The following is a 25723-nucleotide window of genomic DNA, read 5'->3' on the forward strand; positions in this document are numbered from 1 at the left end:
TTTAATTTATAGATATTTAACCATATAAGTAGAAGAGAACACATAAACGAAATGAAATGGAATAAAATTAATCAGTCTTCATCCCTGTTAGTTAAAATGCAAATTTTTGCCAATATACAAGTTGTCCATAGGTAACAATACAATTCTATATGTGTTGATAACTAAGTTTGATAGTAATTGAACTGATGCGGAATCAAAAATATTTTCTTAGATTTAAATAGAGCACATTTTTCAGAGATGCTGCTCTAAAACTCTTTGAAAAAAGATCACAAGTCAGCAATGTCGGGCAATTTAAATCTAAATCTCACCAACTGGCACATTTCACGAGAGTTGGTAATGTTTAGTAATCTCCGTTTTGTTGAGTTGCGATGTTTCCTGGAAGTAAGAATGAACTAAATTTAATTTGTATGATGCAGAGTAATATGCTGATTATGTTCAGGCAACATTGCACTTTATTTATGCATCTGTCCAATTATGGTGATGTCTGTTATTTATCTGTTTTAATGTTTTCTTTTGCATTCTCATCAATGTCAGGATTTTCACTTTGAGTCTTTTATTAAGGTTTTTAAATTCTGTTTTTGTGTGGAGCCAGTGGCAATGAAATTTCGTTCCACTTTGTACCTGTCTGGTATATATTGGGAATGTCAATAAAAAAAATCTTGACCCTTGAACATAACATTACATTAACTTGAACATTACATTGATGGAGCTGAGAACCAAAGGTATTGTCTATGTAATTTGACATTGAAATCTGTTTGCCAAAGTACTTAGTTGTCCCTTAAAATAACATATCATTAAGAACAATAAAAGTGAGCAAATACAGATATTCCTGCCGAGAGGAATCCATTGTTCTACCTTATGTACAGACAAAAGCCGTTCAGGGGTTCAGGTTATATGGAGGTTGTGTAGAGGTTCTGTGCCTCAGAATTGCAGTTTTTGGTCACTCATTGTGTGCAGTGGAATTTCTACAACAGGAATATGAGTGATGTGGCAAAGAAAAGGTTACTGTGTAATGTTAATTCTAGCCCATGTAATATTGCAGTTAGCAACAAGCATATGACTACGTAATGACTTCCACATTGCTTTAAGTAGCCCACACAGTAAGGTTATGTTAATTGTGTTATGGAGAAACAATAAAGACATGCATGTGGCAATATAGACTTTACAGTAATAGTCAGCATTAATCTGTCTCAATTAGTTAATATTTGTGGAGGAAGTGTCCATGGATTTTGCATTCAATAAGAATTTCTTTGTTTTGCGTGGCTGATGCAGGCAGTTCTGTATGAGTGCATGCCCATATTACCAGTCCTCCAGAAGCACAGAGTGTTCAGGCTGCGTGTAAGATCATTATCTTCCCTAGAGATTAGTCAAAGGGCTTCCTCCTCTTCATTCACCCTCCAGCACCCAGAACACTGCGCCACACCAGCCGCATATGTCCACAACAAATGGCTCACAGCTCATCTACACACTTTCTCTTTTTAGACCATTTTTTTCCCACCCGCTGACACAAACATGCACACATCAACATTAAATCGTCTGAGTCTCTTCTCAAAGCTGGTATGGTCATACACAGAAGATTTGAGGAGTTACTCTGAAATATGTGATTTGTTTCTGAAGAGTGACACCTCATAAGTTCAGTGGGTCATCACATGTCAAATCCACATAGTCCTCCTGACTATCTTGGAATTGCATAAATAGTGTTATGGACCCACAACTGCTCTGCAATTCTTTTGCAAAATTAACAGGTATAGGTGGGTTGTTCAAGCACAGATAAATGTGAGACTCTTGATTCAGTAATTGTTTTTAAGACAGGACAGTTGATAGACTTGTTTACAGAGTTTAACCATTATAAGAGACTACAGCGAAGGCTAAGAAAAACTGGCCTGTTCAGTCATGCATTTCATTTACATCAATGTTGACGTAAAGATAGTCTTTTTAGTATAGTGGTGAGAATGCCTTTTGTTAGGCGGGAGACCAGGGATCAATTCCCTGATGAGGAACCCTAGCCACAAGGCACCCACTTGTGGTAGTTGTATACTGGTCCCAAGCCTGGATAAATGGAAGGGTTGTGTCAGAAAAGGCATGTGGCCTAAAAACAAACCAAATCAGTTATACAAGTTGCAGGAGGCTGACTTGCTGTGGTGACCCCAAATACGGGGAAAAAATTGATTGAAGGTAAAGCTGATAGGTACCAGGATCTATTGCAGTCAAGTGACCGGGTGTGAATGAAAAAACACCTGAACCTGTGAAAACTATGTTTAATGCTTTACTAAATGTATTAAAACTTGTACAAAATGTTCAAGGTACCAACTGCATGGTGCAGAAGTTGTACATGAGCAATATGCACTCAAGACATACATTTGAAATCATATGAATATGAATCATTTCTCGTTGATTTTCTCAACTGGTCTCAGTGCAAGTTCCCCAGTATCAGATTTTGATATTTACAACTGGTCCAAGAAGAAGACCTCTCCCTCCCTCCTCCATCACTACATCTTCAGTCACTGTTGGTGCTTTAGCGTGTGTTATGTAATATGCTGTGTGAGGTTGTGTTCAATGTGAATGAGGAAGTAATTCTCTGGTCAGACTCTCCGTCAGTGTGTTAAATAGAGCAAGAAATCCTCTCCTCCTCTGTTTCTACTTGTGACGATACATTAGAAACCACCTCATATCTTCCTGAGGCTCTGCTCCTGCTTGTCAGAGGACCAGATGGTCCTTAATGTGAAACCACACGTCTGAAAAACTGCATTAGAGGCTACAAGGATGCACAGAGACTGGCAGCGGGATAATAAATGATCAGTGTCAGGGAGGTTTGATCAAAATCTGATTGACTGTTGGCTGACTGATGACTCTAACCTTATCTGAATCCATATTCACTGTTTTTACATATGACTAACCAGTCTTACCAACAACTGCTTTAATTGCTGACTAAACCCCTGCAGGTTAGTCAGCAATAAAGCAGCAAAAAGATTAACACGTCAAAATAAACTAAACCATGTGTCTGAAGTTTTTTTTGGTCATTTTAAAAGGACTTTGTGTACTCTATTATGATGTAGACACCCCCTAGTTGTCACTCCATGATTGGGAGGAAAGGTTAAAGCAACCTGGAGGGTGAACTACAGAGAATGAAAGTGTTACTTGCTGTCTTTACCAGCAGCTCTTGTTCAGTTTCATTGTGTATCTCATTGCTGAAATGCAACCATTCCTCACTTGTAGCATTTACCGCTGCCGATCTTCTGCAGTAGTAGACAATCTGCTTCCTGTTTAGGTTTTCACTCAGCTCAGTTTAGGGGAATCATCATACATCAAATCAAATTAATTTGTATAGCGCAAAATCAGTTACATCAAGCCATTTTACATATAGAGCAGGTCTAGCTCAAACTCTTTATGGAGTTTTAAAGAGACCCAAGTCATTCGTTCGAAGAGCAAGCATACATGAACAATCTTAAACATATATGTTTTCATGTGTGTTTGTGTGGATGGTTTCTGGTACACCCTCTGGTAACAGTCTCTTGGACAGGGATCCAATGCTACTGTGGAAGTAGCATGCAATTCAGCCAAATATCAGCACATTTTAATTTGCGGTTGTGCTCTGGTGATGGTTCAACCTTTTACCTTGCTTACCTACACGCTGGAGACTTGCATTATTATAACACTACATTAAACCAGGGCTTGAATTTCACTGCAGGATTATGAGAACAGTGCAAATTTTTTTGCATCAGGCAAATCGTGTACCAATAGAGCCAGTCTTTCCTGCAGGGAGTTACTGCAATGTTATCCTGTAATCAGTGTTAATGCCAGAGCGACTGGCTGGAGCACTGTGTAGGTCCAGACCGTCTTTTGTAAAGCACTATCTAGTTAACCATGCTAACTATACAGAAGGCAGCGGAAGAGCAGGCCTTCCCTTTCCATTCACTTCACTGTGGAACTGTCTTCTGTTGAACATTAGACAGGGTTGTTCAGTGGAGTTGTTTTAAAGCTTAACTAAGGGTGCACCTGTCAACACAGTACACAACAGTCTGTTGTGTACTGTGTTGTTGTTCTTTGTTTTTATCTGTTTTAATTCTTCTGTCTATCTGCCCTGTTTTACTCTGATTTGTAAAGCACTATATAAATAAAGTTATTATTAAATGTTAAAATGGGCCTTTTGGCTAAAAAGTCGTGATACTGATAGCCCTCTGCATCACGACAAAAAAATTATACTAGTCAGCCCATCTATAATGTTGAAAGACAATGTCCATTTAATAATATTACGGTCATGTGTGACTGATAATTGTTAATTTATCTCTTAAAAGTCCCAGATTGCAGATGAGAAAAATCATCCTGCAATTTTTTGCACTAATTGATTAGTTAACTTGCCTCCTGTGGTTCTGTTAAGAATGTTACATCTTGAAATGGAAATTAAAATTTTTGTGTTTTTCATCTTAATAAAAAATTCTTTATGCCTTTTAATATTTTGTCATTTTTCACATAAAATGTCCTATGGAAGCATTATCCAGTGTACTGGAGACCGTGCATCTAGACAAGGATTCCACATATGAAAGGGTTTAATCCAATGGTAGCTTGTCTATGATATACTGGAAGGAGAAAGAAACAGAGAGGATAGTTCGAACTTCTTCAATTACTGCAGATTGACAAAATGCAATCTGAGATAAGAATCAGATGATGTAAGACTCCGCCTCCAAAATATTAATTCCTGCCCCCATTAAAGGCATATGAAGGAGGGAATTCCTCCTCAATTTGAAAAATGACTGACCACTGGCTGTGAATACAGGGCCATTAGTGCTGTGGCCTGATCACTGTGTTCAAGATTTCTGCTGGGTGGACATCATGGTGATGCTTCTTGTCCATGTAGCATGTCCTGATGGATATTCCATTGGGAGAAATGGTCACTTTCTACCATTGTTGTTCGAGAATACTGGGAAGTTTTGATGCAAAAGATGTGAGAGGCTCTCCAACAATATCACCAGGAGGGTCTGCTCAAGACCCTAACACTTGGAAAAGGGGTGTCCAGCTGTTCAGCAAGCATCTGTGCATGCAGATGTCTTTCCAGGACAGTTATTGCATTAACTGGGAGTCCTAAATGATTGGGGGGGCACTACTACTAAGAACATTACATGATTGATGATCTAGCGTCACTACACGCAGAAAGCTCATGAAGCCCTATTCAGACACTGACAGGCTATGCCGACAACCGAGCAATCATCGATCTAAAGGATGATGGCTTTTTCTTAAAACGAAATAACTGCCAGTTAGAGTTGATCAAGAAAAGATCAGTGACCTTTGTGGGAAACTGAGCTGGAGATGAACGATTCCTCACAATTATCACCTGTTAGATTTGTACCCAAACACACACACACACACACGTATATATATAATATATAATATATATATATACAGCCTCTGTTATATAGACAAGATTCCAGTCAGAGCTGTGCGTTAACGTACATAGATTTCTGTCCATCAGGTTAAAGAAGTCTTTATAGTTCTGCCATTACACTCCGAATATGTAAAAGAGCTGAAGAGGTCTAGAATATGGATCTTAACAATGAATTGACTGCTGATTGATTGTGTAAGAATTGGTTTGATTAAATAAAATTGAACCGCCAGGTAATTAAATGTTCTGCACACCTAAAGTACGTGCACACAATGCACATGCTCACCTTAAACCACCGTGCCGCCCAGCAGCCTACATGTTTGCCTACATAAAATTTTGTAATCAGAAATACAGATTCTAAAGAAAATAGCTGCTTATCAATTCATTGTTAATTGGTCAATAAGATGAACCAAGTAATGATTACTGAAGTAATTGATCATTTGTATCTTTAGTCTAGAAGAGTAGGTGTGTCTTTCCAGAGGAGACCTGAACTATCAGAGGTTCAATCAGGCATACAGTCAGGTCTATTCAAAGAATATTTTAACATTATCATTTGTTTTAAGGTTTGATCATGGATTGTTTTCTGTTCCTTCCAGACTATGTGTACTTTGAGAACTCTTCCAGCAACCCTTACCTGATCCGAAGAATAGAAGAACTCAACAAGGTTGGTGGACATTTACTTGTTTAACAAACAACAGGTACCTTCTCACTTCACACTGTAACCATAAAATCTTGTGATTTCACATTTGTTATGTTAAAATATTTTTTTCCTTCTACAGTCGACCAATAAAGACAAAGTAATGGCGTTTTTTATAAAATCTTGAAAATGTATTAGAAAAAGTAAAACTGAAAAGTGTTGCTGAGAGATGTGTACAAACATTTCCACATTGACTGGAGAGCACCTATGATAAACTCAGCTGACTGGACATGGTGTGGACAGACAAACACTTATCTATATCATGTCTCAGCGCTCACAAGTAGAGCTGAAAGTATGTAGAGGAAGCAGCTGCTGTGCTCAGATGGGATTGTGCAGAGGCTCATGGAAAATTCAAGGGATCAGTGGCCTGGGAACAACCACGTCTGAAACAACCAGGTCACTTTTACTAACTGAGACATCAGCATGAGAGGTCATGGTCATGACTCTTGATTCTGGAATCCTGTGTAGAGATGAAGAAGCTTCTAGAAGGCCAACCATCACTACAGCTCATCTAATGCTACCTTAATGGCAGAGTCAAGACAAAGCCTTTCCTCATTCACAGTCTGTGTAATGTGGCTGGTGGACTGAAATCAGATCTTCTGGACTGATGAAATCAGTCCCGTCACACTGACCCAAGCATTAAGATGCAAAACATTGGGCCTGAGATTGTACTGAAGGTTAACTTTCCAACAAGACAATGATCTTGAGGTGTGAGCAGAGACAAATTTTTTGCAGCTTACCCCATTTCACACACAAAAAAGACAGACATGGATCAGAGAAGGAGAACAACGAGTTAAATGAAAAAAATTACAATACAGGTTACAAAACATGCTAAATAGACGCCGTCACATGATAATCATGTGACTGAACCCATTGAAAACTCAATTAGAATCGCTACTAGCAGAGTTTAAAACCCTACTAGTGAAAGGAATAAAAGTTGAGGGCAAATGATTTGTTTGTTTGACAAATTATGTTTTCCTTGTTTCCTTCAGGAAAGTCCTCTCAGCTAAGACCTCAGTTACATGTCTAGATACTTCATCAGCATGGATCTGTGTTTCTCCTTTTTAATGAATTGGCAGAATAAGCAAAATGTCAAACTCCACTAGTGGAGTTGCTTTCTGATGTTTCTTAGAATGGAAGTTTAAAGCCGTTTCAATTGCTTTCAATTTTTAGTCCTAACCTCAAAAATGGGTCTGGTTAATAACTGTATACTTAAATTCCCACAGTCTTTTCTCATCACATGTTGAAAACACAGATACAGTAACAACAGAACTAGTACAGCAGCCACTTATATAACAACAGCAGCATATGACACAGGCTTGTTTCCCAGTCATAGGATTAAGCTCATTTATGTAATACTCTTACATTGAAGGGGCTTTTGCTGAGCGCCAGGAAGACTGCTGTGTCCTTAGTGTCAATGGCTGCTCAACTCAATAAACAGATACGAAGAGAGATTTAGCTGCTTTTCAGTGCCTGGCAGGAATTTGGAGGCAACATGTCTACTATACCTTCTGTCTTCCATTGGCCAGAGTTGAGGTAAAGAAAATAGGAACCCTTTCCAGCTGTCCTTATGGCAGATGTTAAATGTGTCACATCTGCTTCAGGAGAAATGGGTTCCAGGAAAAGGAACAAGTTCAACAGTAGGAAGCGGGTGGACAACATGAATCTATAGATAAAATGAGTGTGTCACACAACTGAGGTCACTTGGAGACATCTACTACCTGAAGTGACTTTTCTGATAATTCTCTCTACACAAGCAGAAGAGAATGGACAGGCAGCAAGCTGCAGTTAGTCTAATTTTATACTTGTTATTTATTTGGGGTTTAACATAATACAAGTCCCCATTCAGTCTTGATATTCCTCTAATGCCATATCACCTCTGACTCCATGTCCATACTGGTAACAAAGTTTCTTTTTATTCAGAACCACATATACAAACCAAAAGCAGTGATAACAAGTGTTCTCACTGGTTTCATAGATGAGAACTAATACTAGTATAAAGCAATAAAAGTATCGCTTAAGGAAAATGTGCCAATGTGATGGTGATCTTGAGGATTTAATCAGGCTAACCAGGATAAACTGGCTTTTCGAAACCGATATGTTGTGCTTTTGGGGGTTTTTTTTCCCTTCAATCTGCTATGGTGATGTTTGATGACAATGGCTTCATGGTTAAAGTGACTTAAAATGATCACCAAAGGCTGGAACATGAAGCCAACAGTTCAGAGTTAGAATCTGGAGTCGACAAAATGGTGACATTGAAGCTGCTCACTTTGAGCTATGCTACCACTGAGGGGGAGACAGTTCAAGCTTTGCAGTGTGTAAATTCAGAACCTCAAAGTGTAAGAACGTCAGTAAAACATTTTCTTTTATTTATTATCGAACTTGCACATCACCAAGCAACTGAACAAAATGTGCAAACGCTAACTTTCTAGCTTGTGCATGAGATTATGTATTTAATGTTTGCAAGCTATTTCAAATGTTGTTGAGCTTTAGTGAATAAAATAAATTCAGATTTCGTCGCTGGGGATGTTCTGTTAGCCATGGGGATTATAAGTAGAGGAACATCAGCTGATCTATAGGTCTAATTTAGGTCTAGAAGTAACAGCTGTTGTAGCATGCACACAAGAGTTTTCACCTGGAAACTCTTGATCTTGGTGTAGATTACAAATTGAGAATTAGATAAATAACTGACATGAAACATTTTAGCTCAACATGGGGAAGTCATAATGACTATTGTAGCGCCATTGGTTGTAGTACAAGCAAAATTCTGTTTGGTCAGTGTTTCACTAATCACTCTAGGCAGGGCTAAACTTGTTACAAGGTCAATTTTAAGTTAAAGTTTGAAAAGTTGAAGTTTCACATCAACAGCAAGAAAAAAAAAACTTGTATGAGTTGGTAGATCCCCGATGCTCTATCCACACCTTTTCAGCTGTTAGATGAGAGTCAAAACTTGGCAGAGGAATGATGAAGTTCAACATTGTCCAAATGTAGCAAGGAAAAAAAATATGCAACAAGTCAGATGCATCCAAATAAAAATACAGGACAAATTTGTGGTAGTAGTTCTTTTTTGGAAAAGTCAAAAAAAGTCAGTGCCAATTTGACTATCAACTGTTCTATCTGTTGTGTTCATTCTCATTGTCATTAATCTTGTGTGACGAAGTATATCTAGCTACAGGCAAGTGGTCTTGTCAAACTACCTGTGACCTAGCTTCCATTTTGATCAATTATGTGTAAATAAAATTAATACAGTTTTTCCTTCCTCAGCATTAAGAGGTAGCAGTAACAATGATAGTATGTGTGACTATCAGTTAGCGATTACTTTTATTTTCCATGAACTAAGATTGCCACGTAAAAGAGAAAAGATAAGAATTTAATGTTTCCTCCATTTCCAGGAGTAAAAGTTGTTGAGCAATGAATAAGATAAGGCGAAATGTCTAGGCACAGTAGCTAATGTAAAGGAGAGACTTTGTCATCAATGTAGTAATGTAGAATTGCTTGCTAATCTGTCACTCAATCAGTGTGCAGGTTACGTCAGGTATGCCCTACTTTCAAGTAATGCTAACACTTTGATCACCATAGATACTTCCCATTTATTAAAGATGTTTTACAGATTGCATAAAATTTATGTTTGACGTGGTGCTTGTGCCTATTTCACAGCCACAGGGGGAAATTACCACTGGGTGGGTGTTCAATGTCTTCTTATGGTCTTATGGTATCTTCAAGAGGACACGTTAAGATGAATCTTTTACCCAGCTGACTCTTCTATTATGGGATAGGATCTGTAGATAAAAGGCTTTGTCCGCCTTTTCAATTAGATCCTCTTATGCTGTGTTAATATTTCATTTGTTCTACACAATGTCTTATTTTTAGGTGAATGTTTTCGTTTTTATTTAATGTATAAATAAATTCACCATTGTTTTCAGAAATGCATTGTTGCCTGCCATGTACAATGTCAGATAAAGGCTGAATGTAAAAAGCAAAAATAAATAAATACAACAATAAAAGTAAGTCAGTAAAAGGCCAATGATACCTGACTAGCGCCATCTTCATCAGTTACCTTTCTCTTCTTAGAGAAATATTTGAACAAGCTCATCTGAAAATGCAGTCAGCAGTTAATACATCATGGGGTGTAGATATTGTCTGAATGCTATCAATTAGTTTACCCAAGTTTACGTTACTAGTATGTTATGTAACGTTAGCTGGCCATCAATATTTTGCAAATGTCTATTTAACTTGTAAAATCTATGATGAGTTATCTGAAGCAAATAAGTTCACCTTTTCTTCAGTAAGTTGCTGCCCTATTTTCCAGGACAACACTCCTCTGACTCCCTGACCTGACGTGATGTCTCGTTCAAGGCTGTGCTCTCACGAGTAATTTACGTTGTATTACCTCCAATAGTATCGCGTGCATCACCAGGCTCTACTGTGAAGGTGGAGAAATGAGATGTATTTGCGATAATTAAAGGAAATAAATGAAATTTGAAGGAGTGGTCGCTAGGATTTATGAATGAATGTAGAGGAAACACTGGAGACAATAAACTCATTTGGAAAAAAATTATTGAACCAATTTTTAAATATAATGTTCATCAATGTTACTTTTCCTGAAAGAAACTACAAGAAGATAACACTTTTAAGAATGTATACATCAGTGTAGCTATGTTGGGCAGAAAACTCAAATCAGTATGAAACCTAATCACTGACCTTCCCTTGGTAGCTTTGCTGTACATCAAAGTAACCTTTGTTACCAGCTATCACTAACTTAAACCATTGCAGCACCACTTTGTTTTACTATTTGTTAAACCAGTGTTTGATTGTGATACTAACCTGAAGCCACTGATTCCCCTGTTACAGACAGCCAATGGAAATGTGGAGGCCAAGGTGGTGTGTTTGTTCAGGAGGCGAGACATCTCAGGCAACCTCAACACTTTGGCTGACAGCAATGCAAGTGAGTGGAAACCACAGAGCTCAAACTCCCTTTTTTCTGTGTGAGAACAGGTATGCTATGCCCCACTGCTTTCAATGAACCTGTTCCTCATTGTATTTCACGTAAAAGCCTCAAAACTGTTTTTCAGCTTTTCTGTTGTAAATTGCACTGAGGCCTGCTTCAGGGTTAATATAATACCATCACTTTTGTTTTAAAACTCAATGCTAAAAGCTAGTTTGTGTAAAGGGATAGCCCATGGGTAATTGTTCTTTCTACATAGGTTTGGTAGTCAACCAATGTACATTGAGAAAAAGCCTGTTTTCATAACTAATTGCTGATCAGACACATGGCAAATTTCAGACGGGACAAGGTGCAATTTATTGGCAGCAATGCGTGGGCTCCATCCATGAATCCACAATTCAAAAGACACAATTTAAAGTAACAAAAGAGTGACCGTCACATTTCCTGTCACTAACCAAAATAAATTAAGTGACCCAACTTAATTACTAGCCTTAATAAAACTTTTCTGCTGCTGGATCAAGTCCTTCTCTGTAAGCTGTTGGAGATATAGACATTAATTCCACTCCATGTAATGAGAGTTGACTGAGTGTCTAATAAAGACCCATCAGACAGAATCTCATATTTAAAGTTTTATTTAGTTCAGATTAATAAATTCAACTCAAACAGACACACAAAATATCTGAATCGTGACTTTTAGTGTTTTAGTAGCACTGAGTAAATGAAGTGTGTTAAAGTTAAGAGACTACAGTTATTACAAAATGTAAATACATAATCAACATTTGATATTTATTCTTTGGTCAGTGACTGATATTGGGATATTGCATAATTTTTATGATATCAGAATGTATTTTATTTATTTCTTTATATATAGTTTATTACTATTAATTTATTTTATTTTTTTATTTTATCTGTCTCACCAGTTCCACGGGCCACAATCTCCTAATTAAGCTTTAAATGACATATTTGTATGTTTAACTCATTAACTTGCACATTGTCCAAGCCTCCAGTATTAGGATTAAGGAGCTTGGTTAGATGTGCAAAGTTCGCTATTTCAATGTACCAGACACATTTAATTAATATTTAATGAATTCTTCTCAGTTCATTTTCAGCATGTTGAAGGTTTTACCACGTACTGTCTGACACCAGCGAAGCTGGTTATAGTAAAATCATCAGCCGTGCCACTTTGGAGAGAAATAATAATGATAATAAAAATAACAAATAAATGTATACTTCTTGCATGATTAACGTTTTCATTTTAACATCAGTAATATTGTATCAGTATGTGAGTCTTGTCCACCCCACCCTGATCAGCCTTGACAGAGCCCAGTCTGTGTGATCAGAGAGCCAAGAAAGTGGGGGGGTGGATGTAGAGGGGTGGTGCTAATGGGATGTAGACTACTGAGGCCTGATCACGTTTAATCATTACCCCCACCCCAACACCATAACCGGCTCTCCCTCCCTCTGCCTGGGTTGCAGTGCTTCAGACAAAGACGTCTACGTACACACACGCATGCAGGCGCGCACACACATGCACACACAGAGCACATGGACACCCAGACACATACTCCTCAAAATGGATGCTTTATGCTTTGATGCTGTTTTTTCAATGTACCCAGCTCTATGCACAGATGCTTGGTGTCTTTTCTCTGGTCGTGTGTAGACAAGTCTGAGATTGAACTAAATGCAGTGAGGGTAATTTCATAATATGTTGTCATTATGTCTGCCAGAAAACCTGACTTCCTCTTAGAAGCTTTTATTCTTTTAAAGGGACTGAACAGTCTTTTTTTCCTCTTTGTTGCATCCAGCCACTGAAGACATCTTGAATCTTATTATGAATTAGAATTTTCAATGTACAATTTACCTACTGCTTTGGTAGTATTAAAATATACTGCTTTGGTATTATTAAAATATAATAATTGTGAAATATGAACCAATAAGGACAAAAAGGTTGGTTCTGTCTCAGCTTTGCCTACTGTAAAGTTAATCTAGTTGGTGAAATTCAACACACGCAAGATCGAATTCCTGATTGATTACTCATAGCCCATAAATCTGATGGTTACCTCATGATCATATGGGCAAAAAAACATAAATTTTACCTCAGTGGTAACTTCTTAGTCTAAATTCTTGAACAATTTTTTATTTATTTTTTTTGTTCACTGGTGCTTCACTTATATCTGAAACATACATTCTAGAAGAAATTCTTCAAGACAAAAATGAAAATAATTTCACATAATTATTTAAGTATACATAATTGAAAGCAACTGAAACATTAAATACTAAAATGTTATTTCATGTGACGGAAACATCCCTGAAATACAAGATTATTTCTTTTTTAATGAAACAATTCAATTTAATTAAACATGACAGCATTCATAGTAGAAAGAAATCAAACCATTGTTATGACTACATCATAAAATGTAATGTAATTATATTATTAACCACAATACAGATGATTATGGGTGAACAGCAAAAATTTGATAATATTGTGTATCCTGATAGTTAGACTAGACTGTCTCACTCAGCAAAATCATTATGAAGTCACTGATTTGAGGGCAATTTCTGAACCTTCCCAGCCCTGTAAGACACACATGCATTGATCAGCCGTAACATTATGGCCACTGACAGGTGAAGTGAATAACTATGACAATCTGGTTACCATGGTTCCTGTCAGTGGGTGGATATGTCAGGCAGCAGGTGAGCATTTAGTCCTGAAGTTGATGTTGAAGCAGGAAAATGGTCAAATGTGACAATGAGAGAGACTTTAACAAGATCAAACTAATATGACGACTGAGACAGTGCATGTCCAACAGTGCTCTGTGGGATGTTCCTGCTATGCAGGGGTCAGGGCCGGAAACCACTTAACCACAGAAAGGGTCAGAGGTCAAGGCTCATTGATGGTCGTGGGTAGTGAAGGTTGTTCTGTTGGATCAGACTAAACTGGTGAAGAAGTTCATGCTGGTTCTGATAGTGAGGTGTCTGGAGCTGTGCAGCTGCAGAGCAGTCAGTGTCCATGCTGTCCCCTATCCATTAACGAAAGATCCTACAATGGACACATGAACAGAACAGGATCACTGAGCAATGGACGAATATGGTCTGGTCTGATGGATGAGGGTTTCTTTTATATGATGTGGATGTCAGTCTGTGTGTGCATGCGTCTTACCTGGGGAATACATGACACCAGGATGCATTGTGGGACGAAGTTAAGCTGGTGGGGGCAGTGTGATGCTTTTGACAATGTTTTGCTGGGGAAATTTGGGTCCTGCCATGAATGTACTCTGGTCAAGTCCATGTTTCAGTGGGTTGGGGCTCTTAAAAGCGGTCTGTACATAATATTAGGTAGGTGGTTATTATGTTATGGCTGCTCAGTCTGTGCTGACTGCTGGAAATACTGTGCAGATACTCAATATCAATAAAGATTTGAACTTCGTGTGACCATTTACAAGGATTGATATGTTAGATCGTTTATGCTCGTCATTTTGTGGCATGTTGTGTAAACTGACTGTAACCAGAGAGTTGACATTGAATTTTGTATTTTATTTATATTGGCATTTAAAATTAGTTTATTAATAAAATATATAAACTAATCCGATTTTAAATGCTGTGCCTTATGAAACACTCGTCAGTTCTCATCTACAGTTTTGGATCAGGTCATTCTGATCCTGGTTCAGTGATGATGAAGAGCACAGACGACTGCTGCTGCTCATTTTTACTAAACCTCATTTTATCTGGATAGTTTCCCCCTCCTCATTTTCCTTCTCCTTCTATACTTACATCAGTTCTTTGTGCTGAACAAAAGGCCCTTGATCTGTCCCTGAGGGCCACAGCATTGAATGGGTTAATTCTGACTTGCCTTGTGTCTGTGTCAGAGCGAATACAGTGTGTACGTCTATGTGTGAGTTTGTCTGTACGAGTGGTGGATTACTGTTTTGCTATGTGCTTTTTAAGTGTCTGTTGCTTCTTCTGTGTGTAAGTGGCTTCTTTTGTGTGCGTGTGGAGGGAGTTGGGGATACATGTTTGGGGGGATGGGCGCCTCAGGTTTGGTACACAGGGTTTCCTACTTTGTTAGGCAGGGACCAGCTGGACAGGAGGGGGGGGGGTTGAGAGGTTAACAGAAAAGGGGAGTGGCTAATGGTACCCATCCCCACCCCCCCACCTCCCTTCTCGCTCTCTCGCTCTCTCCCTGTCATGCCCTCACTGACAGGGTTTCCTGTGGCTGAGTGCAGGGGCGGAGTCCACGGAGACGGAGTGATATAGTCCCTCCCTTTCAAGCTTGAAACAAATTACTCATTCGCCTGAAATTGGAAATGCGGAATCTAGTGGTTGATCACACATACGGATGTACAAACATACACATTGACTTATTTTTTTCACATTTCTTTCTGACTGCAAATATGGTGTCACATGATAATGTGGGATAGGTGTATTATTTCACTACAAGTCCATTGATAACTATGTGGTCCTGTCCACTGTGGATCAGAGATCATTCAGGTCCAACTTTCTCCCCTCTGAAATCTGTATAGATGACACAGATGGTTAACCAAATATTAGGTGCTGTAGAAAGGCACAGTAAGAAATTGAACCTGAGAACAAAAGCAGAAATGTGTAAAATAAGAAAGTAGGTCTGTAGAAGTATTGGCCATATTCTCAAGTACCGCAGCCTCTATATTCTGGAGGCTGGATAAAGCTGTTAGTTTTCTTGAGATTTCTTACTGTCAACCAGTGGCAGCTGGTGCTAAAAAATTTTTGGGGGACGCAGTTTACTTTGGTGTACATACGGGTGTAAAGGTACACAGAAGTCATGGTTAGGTACAAGCTTGGTAGATTTGGTTTAGTTTCCTTAGTATTGTCTGTGCCTGCCATTGTGCTCAGCTAAAAAAGACCGGGAAATTAATTGTTGATTCACATTAGATCAAAAAAACACACAACACAACCCTTATTGCTGATTCGCTGCTGACGTTTCTTGGGTGCATACGGGATGCACACAGCTGTGCCCCTGTGAAGAATCTTATTGAAACCAGTTAAGAGAGCCTTGCATTGAGGGCTTACACTGGATTCTGTTTTACCGGTGCCCCTCATTTCAGGAAGTGAATAAAATAAAAACCATTTTAGACCCAAATAAGTATTTAAGCAACGATTAATTACTATTGACAGTCACCCACAGAATGAAATAACATCATCTTTTAATAATTATTTGCATTTTACATCTTACTGTATTTTCTTTTGATTTTCATCTCTTGATTTGATGGGGGCAGCACCCTAGCGCCCTCCTCCGACCAGCTGCTACTACTGTCAACCACAAAAGTGACTGTTATCGTTAGTCCCTGATGCTGTTTCTTAACCGACTATATTGCTTTTATATTGTTTATTTATTGGTATTTGCTGACAGTTGTTGCCCCCATCCTTTAACTTTTTGACACATTTTCATTGATCATTCAAAAACTCCAAACACACAGCTTTGATAAATTATGTCAGTGAAGATAAACAGTCCAATTCTATATTAGTTCTTGGTGGGGACTGACTAATAACACTATCATGATATTACAAGGCTCTTGGGTTTAAATGCCTGATCAGCTAATCTAGGTTATACAACAATTCTTTCTTCCAATCACCCCTGACACTGGCATGGCCAGGTCAGTGGTCTGTCTGAATGTGTCAACACACATCAGCTGATCGTCGACTATCTCTGGCTAAGAAGTAACACTCAGAGTCATTTATATATCATTTGGTACATCATGTGTAAAACACACTTCACTTCACAGTGTATACATATTACATACATATCTACAATACTTCAAGTACTTAAACAAATCTGTGTGAAAATGTTGACCAGCTTCTCTGAAATGTGCTCACATCAGCTGTGAAGGTTAACATGAACCTGTGAGCACATAAGGTCCAGTGGCCACCAGGGGGACATGTGCCATAAAATTAAATACATTGAACAGCGAGTGAATTCAAGTTTTACTTTATTTTTATGAACTTTGTTTAAACCTTGTGAACAGACATCATACATCAATGTTTGTGTTTCTTCTACAGGAGAGTTTGAGGAGGAATCGAAGCAGCCGGTCCTGTCTGAACAACAGAAGCACCAGCTCAAACATAGAGAACTCTTCCTGTCCCGACAGTTTGAATCGCTGCCTGCTACTCACATACGGTACGTTTTGACAGGAGCTGCTGACAGACACCATCAGTGATCTTCATGGCAGCTATAAAGGCTCTGGTCAGTCGGGCCCAAGGGGGCAACAATTTTTATTTATTTATTTTTTTGGATGTTCTAATCTAATTTCCTTAATGGTGCCAAAGTATTTTAAACTGGAGACTGCAGCTGTCACATAATAACGAACACAGAATTATGTCTACAACCATTTCTCATGTCACTCAATCCAGTTGAAGTGATTGACAGCGCTATCACATGACGAATGTATTAAAGACTAGCAAAACTGTTAAAGACATATAGACACACTCACACACAATAGACTATCAGTCTATTGAATCTCAATAATCTACAGTATTTAGGTTCCAGACTAGACCTGGGGAGTGGTCTAACAAGGAGTAGCCACAGACAATGGCTAACTTCACATAAACACTTCTTATTGCTGCTCTATGATAAGTTCTGTCACTCATTCAGTCATTTTATACCATTTATCTGTTTCCGAGTTGTGGAAGGTGCATACTAGGTTTTTTAATGCATTACCTGGTTCCTGACTTGGGTGTACACGCTTATACTTAAAGTGGGAGCAGCACTGGGCCTCCATGATACTCACATTACCGTTTTCATGGTGAGGAATTCATCATAATCTCTTAAAACATTCACACAGCAAGTCTTGTGTTTCAAGGTAAACCATGTCACATAAAATTATTATTGTGTGTGTTTTTCTTTTGAGTTAAATTTAAACCTGAATTTGTGAATTGTTGGGCTAAAGCGTTTGTTTCAGGGTGTCATAAAACACAAATCTCCAGCGGACCTATAATTCCAAACAAATCAAAGTCCTAAATGTCTTTCAGCCTTCATTATTACCACCAGTTATATTCAAAGATGGAAACTATGTCGTGTCTAAGTGGTACATTCAATCATTGGAAAAAGTTGCTACAGTTGTCTTGTGTTTAACTTTGTGGGAATAATTTGAGGCTAGTCTTATCTCTGTGTTGGACCTCCTCCAGTCTGAGTGCTCCTCATTGTTTCCTCAGGGGGAAATGTAATGTCACCCTCCTCAATGAAACAGACATCTTGGCTGGCTACCTGGAGAAAGAGGTGAGATGCCATTTGTCACTAGATCTTCTATATTCTGAGTTTTTACTGTGTTACTTAAAAATAAGACACTTTGGAGGAACACAATTTTTATTTTTCCAACAGCTGTGATCTTTCTGTGTTCTGTCCAGGACTGCTTCTTCTACTCGCTGGTCTTTGACCCCGTTCAGAAGACCTTACTGGCTGACCAGGGGGAGATCCGTGTTGGCTCCAAGTACCAGGCGGAGATCCCAGACAAGCTGGCTGATGGTGAGGGCTGAGATGGAAAGCAAGCAAATGTCCCCTGCATTTAAAAACCAGAGACAGGACAGAGTCTGGTAGGTGATGTTGAATCAAGTCTCTCTTCATCACAGGTGAATCAGATAATCGGATCCACGAGAAGCTAGAGACCAAGGTCTGGGACCCCAACAATCAGCTCAAAGACCCACAGATCGACCAGTTTTTGGTGGTGGCAAGGTAACGCCCCCCTGCCATCTGTCACCGAGATGCATCACCATCACCATCATCTCTAGATCCTGTTGCCATGACAACATCTGACTCAGTAATCAGTAGTGTAGCTTTTCCAGAGAAACATTTTTGGTCATCTCTAATGTCTAAATTAATCACTTTAGCACTGTCAATGTTCATGCCACACACCCAATGACAATGCCAGTCATTGGATGTGGTAGGAAAGCTAATCAACCAATCAGGTCGGTGATTCGATTCCTTCCTCCAATCCATATGGCCAAAATAATCCCAAACCCCAAAACTACCAGCAGAGGAGTCCAAATTATAAATTCTATACAAAGATTATAGTTATCATGGCCATAAATGTTGAATTTCACCCCAGGGCAGATCACAGTATGTATAAAATGCATCAGAATAAGGATTGATGGTTTGTCCAGTTTGTTTTTGATCCACACATCCTCCTGCTCACATATTGATCCTTGAGCAAAATGCTCCATCTAGTGGTGTTATAAAGAACATTCAGCCTCATTGTATACATTACCATAGAAACGGTGGTCATGTTTTCCTGTTGTAACTATATATCATGCTGGTCAGTGATGCTGACCTGTTTCTGTCTGTTTCAGAGCTGTGGGGACTTTTGCTCGGGCCCTTGACTGCAGCAGTTCTATTCGACAGCCTAGTCTGCACATGAGTGCAGCTGCAGCCTCCAGAGATATCACACTAGTAAGAGCGTTGACAGCCTATGCTCACTTTCTGTGATGCTTATATGTTTGATATGTATCAATCCTAATGTGTTGTATCAGTCAAACTAGTTCACTGTGCGTGATGAGCGTTAAATGAAGGCTGGATTACCAACAGGACAGCTATGCCTGGCAAACTTGTGTTCATCGACAGAAGTCATCCACATTTATTTAAAATTATCGACATCATGTATGATTAGCCAATTCAATGGCTATGGTTGAGGTGTATGAAAACAGAAATCTTCACTTCTATTATAGTTAAAATGCTTGGGTTGGGGAGCTCTGTGTGTTGTTTATTTGATGGCTTCTATCAGGTTTCTATCATTTACAAAAGGATTATTAACTAACTATTTAGAAGATGCTGTTGCTTAAGTCTTCAAAAATCTAGGAATTCTCAGAAATGTAGAAATTAAATGATTAACCAAAGAGTAATTAACAAATGAATCCTGGAATTATCTCCTGTCAAACCTCTTCTGTCAACAAATCCCACCGTCATTTCTAAATTCTTGCACAGTGAAAGCCCAGTGACATCAATGGATCTGTTCTCTGTTTTTGTTGCAAGTGGCATATCATGGGTGAAGTAGTTGGCATGATTATGAATCTCTAGATCAGATATCACAGCTTCAAGCAAGTGGCAAAGAGCAGTGGATCTGCTTGTAGCCATTAACAAATGATAAGGTTTAGATGTTCCTCACAGTCTGTATGATCCAGGGCTGGAATACACCTGTTTCTCTACCCCTAACCCTATTTCATCACCGAGTCCTGTAGATGGACAGTGATGCAATAACTGACACAGGAAACTTTGGCACAAAAAGTGATGATTATTACAGTAGACGCCCAACTCTGACAGGCTGCCCAATACAATGCTTCTATGTTCCTCTTTGTGGATACAGATCAGGTGTACAGGTGTAGGTGAAATCTAAGGGTTATATAATGCTCATTGTGATGATCGTAATAATTCTCTAAGGCTTGACTGCATCTTCTCTTTCCTGAAAGTTCCACGCCATGGACACACTGCAGAAGAACAATTATGACTTGGCCAAGGCCATGTCCACCCTGGTCCCTCAGGGGGGTCCGGTGCTATGCCGTGATGAGATGGAAGAATGGAGCGCCTCGGAGGCCATGCTGTTTGAGGAGGCTCTGGAGAAATATGGCAAAGACTTTAATGACATTCGCCAAGATTTTGTAAGCATTGTACTACTGCTGATGTCAGACCCTTTTCAAGCTGTGAACTGTAGTGTGATTGAGTTGGTCTGCTTTCTTTCTCCCTAGTTACCTTGGAAATCTCTAGCAAGTGTGGTCCAGTTCTACTACATGTGGAAGACCACTGACCGTTACATCCAGCAGGTGGGAGCATGAGCCACGAAACATCATACAACATGATGACTTCCTGTGTTTTCCTTGTGATGGAAATATTTTTTCTCTCTATCAGAAACGACTAAAAGCAGCAGAGGCAGACAGTAAACTGAAGCAGGTGTACATCCCCACCTAGTGAGTAGCTCTGTTAGCTGTTGGGTCAAGTTCCTGCCTTCAGGTAGAACAGCTGTCACAGTAACTCCCTACTCTTCCTCTTCACTAGCACCAAACCCAACCCCAACCAGATCATGGTACCTGGCAGTAAGCCTGGGATGAATGGGGCAGCAGGTTTCCAGAAAGGGCTGAGCTGTGAAAGCTGCCATAGTAAGTATCCACACAGGTTCACCACTGCACACAGGAAACATGACATAATCAGTCTTTCCAAGGTCAGCTTTTCAGGTCTGAATTTATAGGGACAGAGAAGAAAGTTGGTGAAGATAATTTTGTATGTGATACCTGGCCTTAGCCTCTCGTAGCCTGAATCATGACATTTATAGTTTTTAGTATGTTGTATTTTATCGTCGTATATTTATGGTTTACTGATTTATCTCTCCTTTAATTCACTATTGTATAGATATATCCTTAACCAATCTTGTTGTAACAAGTGTACAATGACAATTTGAGATAGACTGATACCGATTATTAGTAGTCATGAGAGGAGAATTTCCCAGTTTGGGATCAATAAAGTACATCTATCTATCTAGTCAAAAAGGCCAATAACTGATATTTATTTGCAATAAAAGGGAAAATATTGTTATTGTTATATTAGTTAAATTGAACTTTGTTTAAATACCTTTAAACATATGTTTATTAAACAGCTTATCAACATGTTAGGTTTGTTTTTATCTTAGACAATAGACATCTTTGTTGTAAAATTCTAACAAAAAGTGCAGGGAGCTCCCAAGCTCAGCACCTGCTCTATGGGCCGGACAATGCGGAACTAATGCAGAAGATCTGGGTATTTTTATGCCCATCATGACACCTGGAAAACAAACACTTTTGGCATCATGCGCCACTGAGCAACATCTGCAGGAATGAATATGCCCTGCCACCAACGCTGTATCCAGTTCTCTTTATACATCCAGCTCTGGACCTTCTCCATTCAGCAAAACCTTTTCTCCTCTCCGCCATGTGTATGAGCACTGTGCACTGTGCATGCACAGCTTTCACCACTGATTGGCTGTTGCACGTGCCGTGGCTCTGCATGTAAACAATCAGATGGCGCTGTGGGTGGGACAATGTTAGAGACAGAGTAGTGACAGCAGACAGAGAGGCACGACTGCATCAGAGCCAAAATAGCCCAGAAAATTTATCTCTTATCAGCTGTCAGATTTAAAAAAAAAAAAAAAAAAAAAAAAAAAAAAAGCCAGACGCCTGTATGTGTCAAAATGCCGAATATTGGCACCAATAATTGGCCCAAGTGATAATCGGTCTGTCCCTAATGACAATAGAGCATATACTCAATCTGATTCTTACAGTCATGTTAGGTTTTTTTGTTTTTTGTTTTTTAACTTAGCATACCAATGTAAGTATTTATTTATGGATTGATTGATTGCCAAATCAACAATGCTTGCTGTTGCAACCCGAAGGAGGAAACGTCATGGGAGGGGGGGGGGATTTCATGATTCATTGTACTTGTGCTGCTGTGCCAAATGTTAGTTTAAGTAGATCGTTTTTCTATCAGACATAGTGATAACATCCCAGGATCACATCAGACTCTAAACCAGAGTAAAACTCATTAGTTTGTTTATCGGTAGAGTTTTTTGATATTTCCCCTCATCACCCACACAGCAACCCAGTCTCCTCAGTGGTATGCTTGGGGGCCTCCCAATATGCAATGCAGGCTTTGCGCCTCCTGCTGGATCTACTGGAAGAAGTATGGAGGCCTGAAGACACCTACACAGCTAGAGGGTGCCGGTAGAGGAGGCTCTGTAAGTCTCCTCTCATGGTCACATTTTTTATCTTGAATTATGTTAATCTATCAGTTTAGAGCAGTGGTACTCTCTCTTCTCTGACCAGGAGTCAGGCCCCCGTGGTCACATGACACGCCAGGAGGTGCAAGGCATGTCACCGTTCACCCGCAATGAAGGTCGAGCAAAGCTGCTGGCCAAAAATCGCCAGACATTCATTCTGCAGACCACCAAATTGACTCGCATCGCTCGACGAGTGTGTGAAGACATCCTGCAGCCACGACGTGCAGCAAGACGACCCTACGCCTCTATCAATGCCAATGCTGTTAAGGCAGAGTGTACGTACCCACATGCCTGCAGCACTCTCACCTGTTTGCTGATTAATGCACATGAATGTACTTTTAAATGAGCAGAGGATTCAATCCCTTTCTAACCCTTGTTCAATTACTCAGATAAGTGACAGAGACTGTAAGTGACTGTTTGTTTCTTCAGGTATGATCCGTCTGCCCAAAGCCACAAAGACTCCTTTGAAGAGCAAAGTGGTGCCTCGACAGTCACTGGCAACAATTGTGAAGGATTTAGGTGAGAACATGTCCTGTGGCCATAATTCCTCACTGCCACACTCTTCGTTGTTTGTCCTCCCCTGAGATCTTCTGTCATTGTGTCTCTTGCAGCCATCTCAGCTCCTCTGAAACTGAAGGCATCTAGAGGACCCCCAACTCCCATCAACAGAAACCAGGCCAGCCAGCCCAGGGTGGGCCAAAACCTGCTGGGAAAGAGAGGCTTTGATAGCGTCAGTGTTCATGCGCGTGCACACACACACACTGTCCAGAAAAATGTTGAAACCATGCCTCTTTTGAATCTAAAAGAAACTTAATGAGCAACCACTCTCTCTGATTCTGTCTGTCTTTCCCTTCCAATGGGAATTTCACTGAGTAACTGTTGATCTTTCATTGGCTCACAGGCTTCAGGGGTGCCCTACCCAGCCAATGGAAGGCCGTACACTTCAGGTATGAGAACAACCTCCCAGTCTGTCATCAAGCGGCAGAAGGTGAGCCAGGGGGAAGCACCCAATCCCGTGGTTTTTGTGGCTACAAAGGACACCAGGTATGCTTTTTGAGTGGCTTGACAACTCGTTTTTATAATGTGTTGTTATATCCATTAATATAATTTTTCCACTGATAGTTTGAGGATCAGACAGTAGCCACTCAATTTTATACAAGCATCAATTGTCAAGATTCAGCTTTTATTTTTTTCCTCATACATACAAAAAACAATACAAATAAAATGGATGGCACTGGTTGACCCAATGACTATTGAGAAAATGTATGTTGAGGAATAGGAAAAAAAATGTTTTGAAAAATACACATCATAGATCCATCGTTCTGGTTTATCCTAGTATTTTTGAAATGTAATCAAGCCACCAGGTCTGGCCTGGTCAGGGTACAGCAGCAGGTCACCAAACATCCAGACAGCTAACCAGTATATGTAAAACTGTAGCAAGCTCATTTCTGCCCTGTTTATATCTGGTTAACATCTCTTTCCAGAAACCTATGACCTTCTGATTAGATCTCAATTCTATGTTAGTTAATTATCATATAATCTTTGTTTGCAAAGACTAAATTCTCTGTTGTTTTTAAAGAAATGAAGTTCTACACATCTTAGTGATGAAGTTTTAGTAAAGTTAATTAAAGAATTATTAAAGATAGTACTATTAATAAAAAATGTCATCATTTCTGGAGAAACTAATAAGATGTTTCCTTTTAGTATTGATTCTTAAAACGTATTTCACATATTTTATCGCAAACATGTCCGTGTGTTGCTACAACAGCTACAAGCCTTTTTGGGGAGAAACAGCCAAAAAACGCCAGTCAATACTTGATTACTAAGAAATGTCAGTACTTGTCGTGGAACTGGAACTCATCATGCATCATGGGTGTGTTCCTCTTTATTGCTTGAGAGGTGAAGGAAAGGACGTATTAGAGTCCTCCATTTTTCCCTGTTGATGTGTATTTTCATGTTCCTCTCTCAGGGCTCTGAGGAAACATCTGACCCAGTCAGAGATGCGTCGAGCAGCGAGAAAACCTCATCTCCTGGTCCGGATCAAACTGCCTCCACCCCCTCGCTCCTTGGCCATGCCCCTGCTCCCATCCAGCACCAGTGAACCCATTGTCCTGGAGGACTGAGGGGAAAATGGACGTGGGAGTCTTTTATCAGGACATGAGGTTTGGGAGGTCAGGGTCTGTGCTCAACTTGCCAGTTACAGGCAGCACAGTTCACCACACCAGTAGTTTTTTATTTCTTTCTTTTCAGTATCATTTTGCTTTAGTCCTGTTACTTCCCAAATGTTGAAGTGCCCAACACACAAACACACAAAGTTAAATGAGTATACATTTCAATTATGCAAAAGAAGCAGACACACAGCAGCACACTGACACAAACACGCACACACACACACACACAAATACCTTGGGCTTTGTAGTATTTTATTCCAGGTCCGATTTCTTTTCTCTCCTTTTTAAGGCCACCTGTTTTTAAATGTGTAATTTAAATCAAGATATTTCGCATCCTGAAACAATGGTGATAAAGCACACTGTTTTTCTCCATGTTGCTATTTTGTGTAAATATATGCATTGTTGGAGGGTCGACACCCACAGGATATGAAGATAATGTGGAGGTGCTAAAAAGAGATAGGAGGGACATTTGTAGCAGGTAGATGATCTAATTTGATTTCATTCATATTCTCCTCTGTGGGGGCAGAAGGAGTACTTCACGATTTTGCTTATCTCTCCCAGTCTGCAACTTTCCCATCATTAGTCAGGAGGCTGTTTCCAGGGTTACCCTTCTCAAGAGTTTCATTTTTTATGCGTCCCCCATTCTGTGCAAGCCCCTCAGGGTTATAAACACTGAGTGCACACAAAACAACTGGAGAGTAGTGAAAGCTGAGGTTTGAGACAGGTATAAGTACAGATCTAAACTACAGACAAAACAGCCGGACAGCTGAC

The 25723-nt window shown here is 39.5% G+C and overlaps 1 protein-coding gene across 2 annotated transcripts; it reads left to right on the forward strand.

Annotated features, from left to right (window-relative positions):
• The first annotated feature begins 5948 nt into the window (after window positions 1-5948).
• LOC115059042 (metastasis-associated protein MTA2-like) lies at window positions 5949-25411 on the forward strand. Of its 2 annotated transcripts, none has more exons than XM_029526630.1 (17): window positions 5949-6041; window positions 10926-11019; window positions 17053-17170; window positions 18205-18268; window positions 18397-18514; window positions 18619-18721; window positions 19336-19435; window positions 20449-20637; window positions 20725-20799; window positions 20885-20943; window positions 21032-21132; window positions 22600-22739; window positions 22828-23056; window positions 23211-23300; window positions 23393-23517; window positions 23683-23825; window positions 24751-25411. In XM_029526630.1, exons 1-17 carry the CDS (start codon window positions 5949-5951, stop codon window positions 24902-24904), a joined length of 1995 nt encoding a protein of 664 aa, XP_029382490.1. In that variant the 3' UTR covers window positions 24905-25411. The 2 variants fall into 2 exon arrangements, with proteins under 2 accessions (XP_029382490.1, XP_029382489.1); XM_029526629.1 differs by having other exon boundaries at window positions 23393-23511.
• The last annotated feature ends 312 nt before the right edge of the window (window positions 25412-25723 follow it).

This window comes from Echeneis naucrates, chromosome 18 (assembly GCF_900963305.1).
Source record: "Echeneis naucrates chromosome 18, fEcheNa1.1, whole genome shotgun sequence".
Taxonomy (NCBI): Eukaryota; Metazoa; Chordata; class Actinopteri; order Carangiformes; family Echeneidae; genus Echeneis; species Echeneis naucrates.

Excerpts from the sequence above, each read along its gene's own strand:
- LOC115059042 (XM_029526630.1), top strand. The coding sequence starts at position 5,949 with ATGGATTGTTTTCTGTTCCTTCCAGACTATGTGTACTTTGAGAACTCT. Across the intron at positions 6,042-10,925 it reads GAATAGAAGAACTCAACAAG|ACAGCCAATGGAAATGTGGA; the intron begins GTTGGTGGACAT and ends CCCCTGTTACAG. Across the intron at positions 23,518-23,682 it reads GAGGCTTTGATAGCGTCAGT|GCTTCAGGGGTGCCCTACCC; the intron begins GTTCATGCGCGT and ends ATTGGCTCACAG.